Source organism: Pteropus vampyrus, unplaced genomic scaffold (genome assembly GCF_000151845.1).
Source record: "Pteropus vampyrus isolate Shadow unplaced genomic scaffold, Pvam_2.0 Scaffold82, whole genome shotgun sequence".
NCBI classification, from domain to species: domain Eukaryota; kingdom Metazoa; phylum Chordata; class Mammalia; order Chiroptera; family Pteropodidae; genus Pteropus; species Pteropus vampyrus.
Window position 1 is genome coordinate 7,701,089 of NW_011888863.1, and position 15,928 is coordinate 7,717,016.

The 15,928-nt window shown below is 31.3% G+C and overlaps 1 protein-coding gene across 1 annotated transcript in view; it reads right to left on the reverse strand.

Annotated features, from left to right (window-relative positions):
* The window catches only part of CPNE8 (copine 8), a 174,822-nt gene that overhangs the window by 7,263 nt on the left and 151,631 nt on the right, over window positions 1–15,928 (reverse strand). Inside the window, exons 16-18 of the mRNA XM_011363179.2 lie at window positions 9,636–9,738; window positions 7,902–7,959; window positions 3,547–3,620 (exon numbers count right to left, since the gene is read on the reverse strand). Of these exons, the coding sequence (XP_011361481.1) occupies window positions 3,547–3,620; window positions 7,902–7,959; window positions 9,636–9,738 (235 nt within the window). The remainder of the gene's footprint in view (window positions 1–3,546; window positions 3,621–7,901; window positions 7,960–9,635; window positions 9,739–15,928) is intronic.

Consider the following 15,928-nt stretch of genomic DNA (forward strand, 5'->3'; position numbering starts at 1 on the left):
ATATTAATGCATGTATTGAGCAAATGGTAGATGGGAGGCTTTCTGCTAAGAGATTTAGTATATTTTATAATATTTAATTTTTACAAGCACATTATTCATTCTTTGAACTTATAAAAGAAGAAACTGAAACTGAGAGAGTTTGATTAACTTATCCACTATTAGGTAGTTATCAGTATCTGAATCATTATTTAAATCTAAATTGATCTGACTCTGATACATTAACCGTGACAGTAATATGAAAAGAGGAACAGATTCTATTAAACAATCTTCATTAGAATTTTGCCTTGTAGGAGAGTAGGTGTGTTATCAAAGAAAGAACAGTTTTGGAATCAGAGTTCTGTTGGAAGTTTGGACATAGCAATTTATGATTTAAATAACTTTGCACAAGTTGTTTAACACCCCATCTTGGGCCTCAGTTTCCTTGTTTGTAAATTACTATAAGGCAAAAACTGATTAGTATTTTTAGGAAGATATAAAGTAATATGTGAATAAAGTAAAAAAAAAAAAGGGAAAATTATTTTAAGTGTGCAGAGAGAGGGCTTATAAAAGGCTGTACAGTGGGAAATTTCAAAATGTAGGATATTAATCAGCCCAATGAGGAGGAAGACTATGCCAGTAAAATAACAAGAGACAATAAAAGCAAGAACAATGGAAATGTGTGATACAAAGACAATAATAGTCTTATTTGTCTAGACAAAATGTGTGTGTGTGTGTGTGTTAGCTAAAGAGGAAGATTGAGGTCAGGTCATGTAGACTCTTAAATGCTATATTTGAGTTTTAGAATCAAAGTTATATGAAATATTTGTTAAGAATTTTAGAATCACCTCTTACTAGCTATGTGACCGCATAAGAGGAATTAAACTATTTTTCTTCTTTTTAAAATATAGTAATCAAAGTACCTGTCTCATAAAGTCAATTAAGGATGAGTAAAGTAATGCAATAGCTCTTAGCTACTTAGCATACTTAATAAATGATTAAATGTTATATAAAGAAGTTGAATGTCACTTAAGATTTGACATAATAATGAAAACTCCAAATTTTCTGCTGAAACTCAGCTACCTACTATTATTTGCACCCTTAGGTTTTTGTCCAACCTAAGAAATTTGGGGTTTCGTTTGCTGTACATTAACTTGATTACCTTCAACATGTAAGAAATTGAAAGTAGTGAAAAGGTAAGAGAGCCTAAATAGACTCTATTTTCTGATAATATTTTAGCCAGCAGTGTTTATAGTATTGATTATGATGGCTTAGATATTTTTTCATGATAGGAAGATTAATAATGTTTTTCTTGGTATGTCCTTGCAACTCTGATATTCTAAATATTCAAGAATATTCCTATTCTTGAAAATAACTCATTTTAAAATGTTTTCGTGGATGGTAAAAGCTGGATAGCTATGATGATGGAATGTTTTTTAAATCTTATTCAAGATGAAAGAGAGGATGCTAATTCTTCTTCAATACCATAAGATAAATAAATTATTACCTTGCTTATTATTTTTAAAGACCAATCACCATTTAGGAACTTCTCCATGAAATTAGAAAAGGGTACATCAAATCTCCTTAACTAAATGTAGACATATAAGTCAAGACGTCACTCATTCAGTAGGCTATTAACTCTCTGGGAACATTTTAATTTCATGTTCAATATCTGTAAGATCTCACAGCTCTTTCAGTTCAACTTTATGTAGTAAAATCTCGAGCGTTTAGCTATATCTCCAGGTGCCTTCAAAACCTGTGGGGATCCCAGCATCATTTTATGGTGGTAGACTAGTCTTAAGGATTCGATCAAGGAGAGGACACATATAATTATAATAATACACTGATAAGTTACAAAATATTACATATATGTTTCTTCTTCTGAGACTCACAATATCATGGAAAGAGCAAAGATGAAAGAATTTAGAGTTTTAGAGGTAATGAAACAAAGGCTCAAGGAGATTTATTGACTAGTCCAAAATCAGAGTGCCAACAATATAATTTCATAGATCTGGGTCCTATCTCAGTATTCTGTCCAATGTAGTATATCCATTGAGAGGCTAAATACTTTCATGACCAAGGGAATTGTTATTTTATCAATAAAATAACAACTGCTGGTTGCACTAACATAACATATTCATCTTCCTATATGTTAAAGAAAACCTTAAGGATGTAAACAATCTTAACTACCTCCTAAAGGAGAAAGTAATACCAAGTTTCCCATAAGCATCATTTAGATGATACTATGAGATACGGGGTTACCTCTGTTAACTTTGTAAAGATGCATTATAACAGCAACATAACACAATTTCAAGAACTTCAAATTCATATTTTCCTTTAGTAATTTAATTTTTGGAAACTGTGAGCCAGACATTATGGAGAGCTTTACAATAAAGTGTGATTACTTGGACCTATAATTATGGTAATGATGTTCAGGTGAATAATCATATATTTAATTATGAAAACAAAACACCATGGGATTCTTAAATAGATGGCCACATTACCATGTTGCCTTTCTCAGCTGCTTTTAACCTAATCATTCATATGTGTATCTATATTTTACTCTACCAAGAATGTTAAGTTAAAAAGTTTAAATCATATTTATCTTTTTAAAAACTATTTTACAAATGTTTCTAATTTAAAATTTAATTTTGCTTACTGATAAAGAACAACGCTTTTTAAATCTTTATCAACATTAATCTTTGTATTATTATATTTACAAATTATTTTACATTAGATTCTCTCTCAAATTATTTTAATCACTTTTTGTCATGCTGTATTTTACTAAGTTCTATTTCTAGAATGTATTTTATGTACATTATCTTGTTTAATCTTTTCAACAATGCCAGACACTGAAATTTAGACAATCCAGGATTTGAAACAAATTCTCTCAGATTTCAAATTAGATTCTCTTAATGATTGTATTATGGGTGAATGCATAAATTATTATTTAGGAGTTATATTAAAGTCCATTGTTTGTTCCTCCAAAACTTTTATATCATGTGTTTAAATGGCACTGAGACCTTCTCTTTCCTATTTAAGAAGACTATTTCACAGCCTTTTTTCCTTTCTGACATCTTAAAAGATAGAGAGACTCAAAAGTATGCAGAAATTTAGTTGAATTAACTCCTTGCTTTCAATTATAAATTTTAAACATATTGGTTACTGATTTTTTCCTTTCTATTCATTCCCAGAATAACAGGCTTTAGTTATTTTTTTATTGTAACAGAATTATGAATCATATTATATATAATATGTCATACATTGCATTATTTATATATAATTATATATAGTTTATAAATTTACACATAATTTATATGTTTACATATAAATTTAAGATCTATTTCTCAAAAAAAAGATCTATTTCTCCACTTTTCTAACGATAATCTTTAGAGGAAATATGAAAATATCTACGTTTTTGGTTTGTTCGTTACTTAACATGCATCTCACAGAGACTCAACCAAACAAAACCTGAGACTTAATTTCGATTTAAGTTGTGTATTTACAAATTCGAACTGACATGGGCTCTTTAAAATGAACAAAATAAATAATTTTCATTAAATTTCTTACCTGCACAATGTCCCTTTCAGCATATTTTCCTCTGGAGGAAACTCTTACATCATCTCCATCCAACTCAATCATTGCTTGAAAATAAAATGGAATCATTTATTTAGTGCATTTTAGTCATATACTAAAACAATGTAGGCAATAAGGAAATAAGATGTATGAAGTAGCAATACGTCTTATGTGAAGGCAAAAAGCTGTTGATCCCTTCATCTTCTGTCATTTCTCCCATAAAGCATGACTGAGTGTAAATTTTACAAATAAATGAAGAAAGCAAGCCAAGACTTCATGTGACACTTTGAAAGATGAGAAGAGCCAATGCAGTGTAGAACTATCTTTAGATACATCTCCCCATCCTAGGGTTGCTCAAATCTGAGTTATATGCTTACATGACTGTGTGAGCAAATGATACTAATTCATTCAATTTTAATTTTTCTTTCTAACTTAAGAAACGGTGCAATCATCATAGGATTTCCAATAACAGTTTGATCTTTATTCTCATTGAAACTACAACAAAGCTTTATATCCATATTGCCCAATTTCTACTTTAAAAATAGATTAAGAAAAAAAGAGGCACTTGCTCTGCCTCTATATTGACTGGATAAAGTATGATTTTTCTGAAGTATGGTTTTTCATTGGTTAAGAAATAACTTCAACATTACATAGATAAGCTGGTATTTGGGAATACTGTGATATAATGGGACAGCTGGTGATACAATAATGTGTTGCAAATAAGAATATTTTCTAGAGTTTATTAAGTTTTCAGTGAGAATTCTCTAAATAATTAATTACATGAGAAATGCTAATTTGTGCTTAAAGTATAATTCTATTACTCATAATTCATTTTGTATACAGATTACATTCATTAGACTCCAGAGAGCCACTTAAAATTATAATGTTTGCCTCTTAACCCGCCAAAAAATATTGCTCAGTCAGAATACAATCCTCACCTTTTTTGGTTATTTTCCTTCAGTGTTTAGATAATGCATTTGAGTTAAAATCATTGTTTTAAAATGTTGTTTTCTACACATGTTCATGAGTCAATATCTGAGCTGAAGCATTTCTAGTACACATAACTGATAGAGAACTACCACTCAATTTGCTTAGATATATAATATTTATCATAATTTAGTAAAATGTGGATTGGATGTGACCAATAATAAGATAATTAACTTATTCTAAATACAGAAGACCTATTTTTCTCCCCTATTTATTAGAACTGTAAATAAGATAATTCATTATATTAAAATATTTTTAATAATTAATTCTTTTGGTCTAGGTTTGTTTTCAAAATTTTCATACTACTATAAAACATAAATGTACATCGATGATGACATGCCAGGAATCACAGAAACATCTCTTTTATTATCTAATTTGCTAATTAAAGAAAATGACATTTGCACAATAACATATTAGAATGAGATCCCATAAACTTTATAACATATTAGAATGAGATCCCAGCATGTCCTTTGTGTTAAAAGGCTGTAGGTAGCAAGAATTGAAGACTATACTTTTGAGAGCAAAGAGAACAGAAATGGCATGTAAACAGTGGAAAGGTTAACATTTACCCTGCAGGTTTTCAGATCATCTGGTCCTCAGGAGTCTGATGTTCTCTAAGTTAGAGCCCTTTCTATCTCTCCCCTCCTACAGCGGATCAAAGCAGGTAGCCAGATGCTGCTTTAATTTGACTTTTTGCCTTTGAAGGATAAAGAAATCCTGCCTTGAGAAATCCTTCTTCTTAAAGAAAGTGCTTTATAGAGGAGCAAAAATTATACAGAAAGTTGTAAGTTGTTATTAAAATACAGAAATAAGAAATTTGAATACTCACTAACCTGTTTATTTCTATTTCCTCTACCTTCTTGGATGGCTAAATGTTACCTTCCTTGCCCATGCAAATAATACCCTTCTGGTTAAAAATATGTAGATGTTGGATTTAGGTGGTTAACTGATAAAATTTGCAAGTTTTATTTCAGTCTTTTCCTGTGTCAGTTTATATGTGTGTCGTATAAACTTACTCTAGGTAGACTTGGATGTGCCCAGAGAAAGACTTCGGATGGGACAGCGGCAATTTGAATGTAAGTTAGAGATTTTCTATATTAAGCATGAGTATTCTGTCCTTTTCTTCTTAGCTATGGATGTGTTTTGAGAGGAAAGAAAAAAAATCCTCTAGGGAAACATCTATTGTCCTTTAATGGAATAGCCTATTTTTCTAGTACTGGTCCTGGAAGATTTTCCAACCTATTTAAACTTCCTTCATGATAAAAGCAGAAATCAGGGGTTGTAGGATCCTAATTCCCTGCTCACATGTTTTCCAGAGAAAGTTTCACTTTAATTCCCAGGAAGGAATTCTACTGGGAGGGTGACTTCTCTCTGCCTAGAATTTTCACTTCCTTTTCCACGTGGAAAGAGGAGTGATTCATAGGATTACTAAGATTAGAAGGACCTGACCTTGAATCTCTCTTTTTTGGAGCAGCCTACCTTCAGGCAAGACTCTACCCCTGTATGGAGAAGGCCTGGAGATAAAGGCTGAGGTCATTTAATCTTGGGGAAAAAAGTAGTGAGAAGTCTGCCTCTGTGCACAGGTTAACCTAAATTCTCCAATTCTGCATTGCTAGTAATAAAGCTTATATTCTGGTCTCTGTCTATTTCCTGCATATCTTTTTTTTTCAGTTACTTCAGGAAGTCAGAGAGGGAAATGATGAATTATCATACTTCAAAATTTAATAAGTAATTCACTGGGAACAAAAGAAAAGAACAAAATAAATAGCTGTGGCAGTTGGATAAGGGTAATATCCAAATAGCACCTGCTGCACTGAATAGAAATATATATGACTAAAAACGTACACCAGGAAGGGTCAGCAGCTCCATATTCAAACATTATGTGGGGGGCTTTTGAAGAACAGGTGACTAAAATTTACCATCTCTGAGTTATACGCCTAATGATGGACTTCCACAGGAGTCTGGGAGACCTGAAATGTACCAATCAGGTGAATCCTTGAGAGGCAAAAGCAAATTAGTAGCTAAAGAAGAAAGCATGAGTTATTTTAAATCTAGTAATGGGTGAAGTTTGAGAATCTCAGTCTATCGCTAATTAATGCAGATGATCAAGTGCACAAAGCATTAAGAAGATGTGTCTTAGCTTTCCTGACTCTAGAGAAGTGTCTCAAAATCATGTCTGAAGTACAGTGCAAACAGATATAAATACCCAAAGGCAGAGAAAATATTAGCAGAAGCAGCAGCCATCAGAGCTAATGACTTTTGCTCTAGAAAATGGAAGATCATAATGATGAAAAAGGTGACCAGCCAATTATGAAATCTACAGAAAGAACTTCCAGGGTCAAAATATAAGTTTGCCTGTGGTACTTTACCTGAGACTGACAGATCTATACTGTCCTTATGGAGGAGGCACTGTGGTTGAACAAGAATCATCCCAATGATAATCATACTAAAATTAGCCACTTACATGCCTAAATTAACCTGTAACACACCAAAGGTTGTTTCACATATTCTAAAATTATTTTCATTCCAAAGTCCTAAGCTTAAGAAACTGTTATTGAAAAAACAGCTGAACCAGGTAAATGTTATGTGGTCATGCAGGTGCTGTCTAGCACAGAGCACTCTTAAAGGAATTCACCAGATGACTAGGAACAGACTATCTTTTAAAAAGTTTACTCAGATCACTAGTTATACAAACACCTGTACTTAATTAGCACCTGAACAAGGTCTGAGCCCAAACAGAAAATACCCAGTAAGTCAATTTAGCATAATTATATAAAATCTCATTAAATCTCAGATGGTCAGTTCCATTTTCATTTTATTTTGCTCTTTCATATGACAGAACTTATATATTTATAAAGCTAATGTCTATCAACTAGGCAGGATCTGAACATCCATTAAAGTAGAATATTATGCTTGTGTTAACATTTCTATTTACAACCTAATGATTTATTAATTTAGTGCTCATCTTTGAAGGTTTCCAGTGAACCCAGAGAGTATTTTGTCTTGGGAACAAAACTCAACTGATCATTCTGTGAGTCCTAAAAAGTATTATTATTATTCTTACTATTTTTAATATTATTTTGAGGTACGAACCATCTCTAATGAAATGGAAAGATACATGTCGAATTAATCTATACTAGAGAGATAATGCTCTACTCAGAAGACAATCTTTTACTCCACTCACCTTAATAGATTTCATCGTGAGATGTCTGTATTTATATCTAAATGTACATGGACATTATATGCAAATCCACATGTGCACTTGCATTCATATATTTAAAAAAGAATGAAAGAAACTTAAGATCATGAGGAGTCAGATTAAATAAACTCTCAAGGAATACAATTGAAATTTTATGACTTACCATCAAATTCTGCTGGTCCAACTCCTACTATAATTATTGACATTGGAAGTTTTGAAGCCTTTAAAAAGAATATACAATTAGTTCACAATTAAGAAATTGAGTTCTTAAGAAAATAATTAAAAAGAAAACTAATATCCTGTTTTATTTGATATTTTTCACAGATGTTCATTAAAATAGTTTTGAACATATTTAAAAATAATACAAAATAACATACTTGATTTCACTCTTATGCTTTTGGAACTCTGTACATATGTTAATCCAGTGGGACATTCTTCAGGAATGACCAGCATTGGACAATATAAAAAAGAGGAAGTACTGAACATCAGCTTTCACTTGCTATTATTGGCCAAAATCTATCTAAGCCGACTTTGAATATCTTTGGTCTCTTTTTTCATTTGTCTTGGGAACAAATGGAGATTTTTGAAAGATCAAAAATCTTTCATTTGCTAAAGAAGAAAAAAAGGTACCATAGTTGTGAAACAGTAGTACTCTCTTCTACCTCATTTATATCCATGATTAGGAGAAGCAATTTTCATAGTAAATGAGTGAATATAAATAATAATTATAGAAAGTTATTATTAGTATGATATTTATATATTAAATATCCATGATATTGTGAGGGATACTGAATATTTTATGTTATAGCATGTTTTCCCATTATATGTATCACTTAAATAATATCACTTTAATAATTTAATAATAATTCAATGGTGAAAATGTGAGATCCAGCAACAGATAGATGTAACACTATAGCAACCACACCTGCAACTATGAAGGTCATTAAATTATGGATAATTGTTCCTAAGTGCATCATGTCCTTTTAGTTTAAAACTAAATTATTAAGTCCATATTTCAAATTACACGCTAATGACACTGACCAGAACATAAAGAAAATCAATATAATTTCAACCCAAGTGTGTCTAGTTAAAAAACTAAACAAATAAATGTGTAAGCCTTTACTCCTCCTTTTAATACTTGGTTTTTCTAAGCATACGTCTATAAAGCATTTGTTTTTTCCCTTCCCTACAGGTAACTATTTTTTTCTCACACCAAATAGCTAGTTATATTTTCTCTATGCTATTAATAATTATGAGGCATGATAAATAGTTAATTCATGCAACCCATTTTTACTAAATGTCTACTTTGTGCCAAACTGTTCAATCTGGATATAGAAAGGTGAGTAAAAACAGACATAATTTTAAAGATTATAATCTAGTAAGTATATATTAGTCTAATAGTCTTTATTAGTCATAGTCTAAAAAAGAAAACAATTAAATAATCATTAAAGATAACATAATTAGAAATTATCACAAGAAGAGTGGTTTTTGAATCAAGTTCAGTTTCTATCCAGTCCTATAGAAATAGTAACTAGTACAGTTCACCTGTAACTGAAATGTAAATATTAAGAAACATTCTGTACAAGTTGTAAAATTGTATACAAGTACATCAAACTAATAGAAGTAAACTCATGCACACGAAGGTGGTGCTATTATCTTATTTATTTTTATTTTTTGAAAATAATTTTGTTAGAACTCAATTATCCACACCCTTAGCTTAGTCCTTACGGATTAATGGTACAAATGTATGTGAGCTGTGTGAGTAATGTTAAGAATGCAATTGGCTCCAAAGGCACAGGCATTTCGTTTCACTATTCAGTCAACTAGACTCTGGTCTCAACTGAGTAGCAACCACGCCATCACTTAGCCAGCCCAAGACTGAATGACTCCTACTTACGTTAACAATAGACTCCTTAGTTTGAGCCATATCTGAGATAACACCATCTGTCACAATCAGGAGCACAAAATACTGGGAACCATCCTTTACGGAAGAAGCATATCTGAAAGGGAACAAAAAGCATATCTGAGGTAAAGAATACCACAGAAGATAAAAGTTCCTCTCTACATGATGGTTACTAAATATAATTGAGAATAGTCAACAAGCCTTTTAATCTCAAAAAAGTATTTAAACATATGTCAGGAGCCTATACCATGCAAACTCTCAAATATATACTATCTCGAAACAGCACACTAGAATAACAGTGACATTACTGCCTGCTGGCACACAGAAATGCCTGGGCGCCTCACAAATTCATTTGCTAATAAAAGGTGAGCTGGATGAGGATATGTTTAGTGGAAAGGATATAACTTTTGGAAATCTTATGTGTATGATCTTCAGTAAATTACTTAAGCTATCTGAACTTAATTTTCTTACCTTTAAAATCAAGATAACGCATCTTTGTATAAAGCAACTGCATGTATGATATTCAATATACAGTTCTCTAAGTGTAAGCAATAATCATAAATGCTTTTTGTTTTGGAACCATACAGAGGTGATGCTTGCAAAACATTGTGAATATGCTGAATGTCACTAAACTGTATGTACACTTTTAAAATGGTTACTTTTATGTGATGAAAATTGCATCTGGATTAAAAAAATGCAACAGAAGAAAAAGATTTTAGACACATCTATAGTTCAAGTTCTTAAAACATGTTAAATTAATGAAAGATGATAAAGAGAATTATACCCCAAAAGACAAAATTAGGTACATAGTAAGAATACATTCTAGTACTTGAAGAAGTTAATCAGAATTCTTGCCAATACCACTCAGTATTTAGAGGGAAATTTTATGAATGTTATATTTTATTATCTTTTTTCCATCCTGTTGTACATTATGTATATCTAGATTACATTCTCAACAAATATAACTTTTATGATCTTTAGTTCGTAACTGGTTTGCAAGTCATGTCTAATAGTGAGCAAGCATTATAGTGCTCTTAGTAGACGCATAGTACACAAGACCGGTCTAATTCTATAAAAATAACTGAGTGAATCATAGAAAAATTGGGTTCAAGAAACTTCCAATGGATACCAATGAAATTCCCTCACAGCCTGTAGGATCTTAAGGAATTAAATTTGAACAGGTTGGGGACAGACCAATAGCGTACTATGTCAGGGCAAAACTTATTTTGTGGAGAGAAGAATTAATAACAAAATATGAATAAGAAAAACATTTACAACTTTGCCATAGACTAACAATTGTTCATGCTACTAATAAAATGACTGTAATTTTATAGATTGATGAAGACACTACAGTAAGCAGCCTGTTCACATCCTGTAAAGATAGTGTTAAATCGGTTCCACAATATACAGTCAAAAATATTCCCACATTATTGAACAACTGACCTTGGACATTAAGCAATTTGGATTAATGTGATGGTAACACAATCAATAGGAAACAATCTAAAGCAGATATGAGCCTCTTCTATTTTACACTTAACTTTTTTCTTAAGAAGTTGAATAATCTCCCTCAAGAATTCGTTTTTAATTTTTAAATACCCATTATTTTTTTAAAGCATCTCTTCTGATTATGCTTCAGAAACATAGGGTTGTATATTTCATGTGATTAATGAAAGGTTATAAATAGTAGTGAGAAAAGCTTCTGTGAGTGCAAGTGTACGGTTTTTATGCTTTGCTTTTCACATGATGCTCTTAAAAGACAAATTTCTACCAGATTCAAAAACAATATGAAAAGTTGAGTATTATGTAGTCTTATACACAACACTTCAAGGGGCTTAATGGAATGATTTCTTTGCATCTGTACACACTTGGATTACCATCAAAACAATCAAGGTAATAACATATCTATTACCTAACAAAAGCTTATGTCCCTTTGTGTGTGCGTGTGTATCAAAAAACATTTAAAATGAAATCTACCCTCAACATATTTTTAAGTGTAGAATACCTAGTCTTTAACTATAAGCACTGTGTTGTACAATGGAGTTCCAGAATTTACTCATCCTGTGTACATGTAACTTTATTTTCATTTAGCAAATACTCCACATAACCCTTTTCCCCAACCTTTGGTAACCACCGTTCCATATGTTTGAGTATTTTAAATGAGCATTTAAAGAGCATTTAAAGAGAAATTATGCAGTATTTGTCCTTTGATGGCTGACTTATTTCATACGGCATAATGTCTTCTGGTCTATCCACATCATCACGAATGGTAGGATTTCTTTCCTTTTTAAGGCTGAATAATACACCATTGTATGTACGCTCCACATTTTATTTTGCATTTATTTGCTGAAGGATATTTGGGTTGTTCCTATATATTGGCTATTGTGAATAGATACCTCTTCAAGATCCTGGTTTTAATTCTTTTGGATATATACTCAGAAGTGGGATTGCTGGCAGCTCTATTTTTATTTTTTGAAGAATCTCTATACTGTTTTTCATAGTGGCTGCACCAATTTACACTGCTACCAACATGGTACAAGGGTTCCAATTCCTCCATGTCCTCACTAATACCTATCTTCTGACTTTTCCATATCAGCGATCTTAACAAGTGTGAGGTGGTTTGAGTTTGCTTTTCCCTGATGATTAGCAATACTGAGTACCTTTGCACATACCTGTTGGTTCTTTGTATGTCTTCTCCGGAGAAATGTCTGTGCAAGTGCTTTGCCCATTTTTAAATTTCGGTTATTTGTCTTTTGCTATTGAGTTGTAGGAGTTACTTATATATTTTGGAAATTAACCCCTTATTAGCTATATAGTTCACAAATATTTTCTCACATTCCATACGTTGCCTTTACATTTTGTTGGGGTTTTATTTGTTTGTTTTTTTGCTGTGCAGAAGCTCTTTAATTTGATGTAGTCTCACTTATTTGTTTTTGCTTTTATTGCTTGTGCTTTTGGTGTCATACCCAAGAAATCATTGCTGAGGCCAATGTCAAAAAGTTTTAACTATAGTTTCTTATAAGAGTTTTACAGCTTTAGGTCTTAGGTTTAAGTCTTTAGTCCATTTTGAGTTATCTTTTATAAGTGTAAGATAAAAATTCAATTTCATGCTTTTGCATGTGGATATCTAGTTTTCCTGTTGCCATTTATTAAAATATTTTCCTTTCCCTATTGTATATTCTCGGCACCTCTGTCAAATATCATATGTGCAGATTTTTTTTCTGGGCTCTCTTTTCTGTTCTATTGATCTATGTGCCTATTTTTATGTCACTACCTTACTGTTTTGGTTACTGTAGCTCTGCAGTATATTTTGAAATTGAGCAGTGTTATACCTCCAGCTTTTTCTCCTTGCTCAAAATTGCTTTGGCTATTTGGGGTCTCTTACAGTCTCATATAAGTTTTAGGATTGTTTTTTCTACTTCTGCAAAAAACTGCTATTGGGATTTTGATAGATATCACATTGAATCTGTAGAACAGTTGGGCAGAATGGATATTTTAACGATATTAATTCTTGTCATCCATGAAGACAGATGTCTTTCCATTTGTGTCTTCTTTCATTTCTCTCATTGATTTTTTTAAAAATAGTTTTCAGTCTAAAAGTGTTTTTGCTTTCTTGCTTAAGTATTTTATTCTTTTTGGTGTTATTGTAAATGAGATTATTTCTTAATTTATTTTCTGATAGTTTGTTGTTAGTCTTCATTTATTTGCGAGTATTCCTGATTTCCTTTTGCTATTGATTTGTAATTTTTTCCACTGTGGTCAGAAAAGATACATTGGAATTATTTCAATCTTCTTAAATTTGTTATGACTCATTTTGTGATCTAGCATGTAATATTCCAAGTTTGCTTGAAAAGAAGGTATATTCTGCTGCTGTTGAGTGAATGTTTGGTATATATCTGTTAGGTTCATATGGTCTAGAGAGTGTTGCTTAGTTTTGCTGTTTTTAGGTTGATTTTCTGTCTGGATGATTGAGTATTGAAAATGGAGTACTGAAGTCTTCTAATCGTATTGTATTGCTGTTTATTTCATATTTAGGTATGTCAATTTTTGCTTATATATTTAGGTGCTTTTATGTTAGGGGCATACATATTTATACTTATATCTTTCTGTGAATAGATCCTTTAAATTTTTTAAAAACTAAAAATTATTTTTAAGGTGTACAACATGATAATTAGATATACACATACATAATGAAATGATTATTACAGTCAAGCTAATTAACATAGCATCCACCATAGTTGCCATGATTTTTGTGGTGTGTGATCAGTATACCTAAAATTTACTCCTGTTAGCAAATTTCCAGTATCCAGTACAGTTTTAACCATAGTAATCATACAATACATTAGATCTCTAGATGCATTCATCCTACATAAAACAACTCTACACCCTTTGACCAGTATCTCCCCATTTCCCCTTCATCCCCACCCCTGGTAACCACCATTCTACTCTCTGCTTCCATGTAGTCAACTTTTAAAAACTCTACATAATTGAGATCATGCAATTTTTTTTTCTTTTTGTGTCTGGCTCATTTCACCTAGCATAACATCCTCCAGGTTCATCCATGTTGTTGAAAATGGCAGGCAATCCTTTTTTAGACTCAATTATCATATATAATTTATATGATATATAATTATATACAATACTTACAGTCAATTATAATTATATATATTATATATATTACACAAATTGCCCCCTTTACTATGTAATGATCTTCTGTGTCTCTTGTAACAGTTTTTGATTTAAAGTCTGTTTTGTCTGATATAAGCATAAATACCCCTGTCTGCTCTCTTTTGGTTACCATCTGCATGGAATATCTTTTTTTCATTCCTTCATTTTCAGCTTACGTATGTCCTTAAATCTATGTTTAGTCTCTTGTAGAGAGCGTATAGTTGGATCTTGTTTTTTTAACCATTCAGCCACTTTATGTCTTTTGATTGGTGTGCTCAACGCACTTACATTTAGATTTTCTTTTGAATCACCAGAAAATATACCTAAGAGGTGAATATATTCATACTACCAAGAGTGTTAGGGCTTGAGCCTGAAGCAGATGTAGGAAACTGTGAATTTCTCTGGTTTGTTGTTTTATCTTAAAATTCATAGGAATTTTGCATTTTACTTTATAATAAGTATGTGCTTTATAATAAATATAGAAAATTATTTCTGTAGAAATATACATGTGTTTATGTGTGGCTTTCACTACTGCTTAGATACACAGCTTTGAAAATAAATTTCATTCTACATAAGAACTACAACCCATTTTAGTTTTTATCACCATCAGCATCATAAATTAATCATTTTAAACTACTCATCTTTTTTATGACATTTACTCTATACAATCTCATATTGCTGCACTTTGCAAGTAAATCTAAATTTAAACAAAATTGTATTTTGTACTAAAAATATGTTTATGAGAAAATAATTTAAATGCTGCCAAAATGGAGAAAGTAGAAGCTGATCACTTCCAATCTTCAAAAAGGTAGCACTAATAAACAGACTTGCGGATTCAAATAACATTTTTAAAGTATTAAAGAATACCTTAAAGGAACATCATGATGAAGCCTTTTGTAAATCACATAATTTGAATACTTATTATTGAAAGCCGGCTGTCTTTTTTCAAATATAGGTAATCTATAGTTTATATTTTAATATTACTATCATAAATTTGAAGGAGAGGTTTTGGAATTCAAACACATTTCTTTGTAATTCAAACACATTTCTTTGGAGATTTTGTCAAGTAAGTTTTCAGGGTTGTTTTTATAAAGCCATAAATGGTTGGCTCAGATTTGTGGAATATTCTTTCAGCTCATTATTAATTCACAGGAATAGAGAGGGCAACAAAACAAGATAAGAAACTGACTCAGAAATGGTTCATTTAAATAATTTAATTTTGACATACGAATTAAATCTTAATACTAAATAAAGGGATACTTTTAAATAGTTCAATAAAAAGTAACAGTAATTTTTATGTTACTAAGTTGTTTTCCAAACTACTTTCGGTAGTATAATGAAGTGAACAACTGTAACCACATGATAGGTTGTTTTGTTGCACTTTCTTTTGTTTGTCTATCTTTGTAGCAGAGATAAAAAGGTTTAAGTATGCAAAATATAACAAGGTAATTTGTTTGGCACTTTAGCTCCCCCACACATGGTCATTCTACCTATCCACTTTGTCAACAGGAAGAGACTACTGTCTCTTCCTAGAATTGTGAAGATAAAAAGAAATAATCCACATTACAGCACTAAACATATTGACTGAGATAGATTATGGGCTCAGATTGCTGTTTTGATTT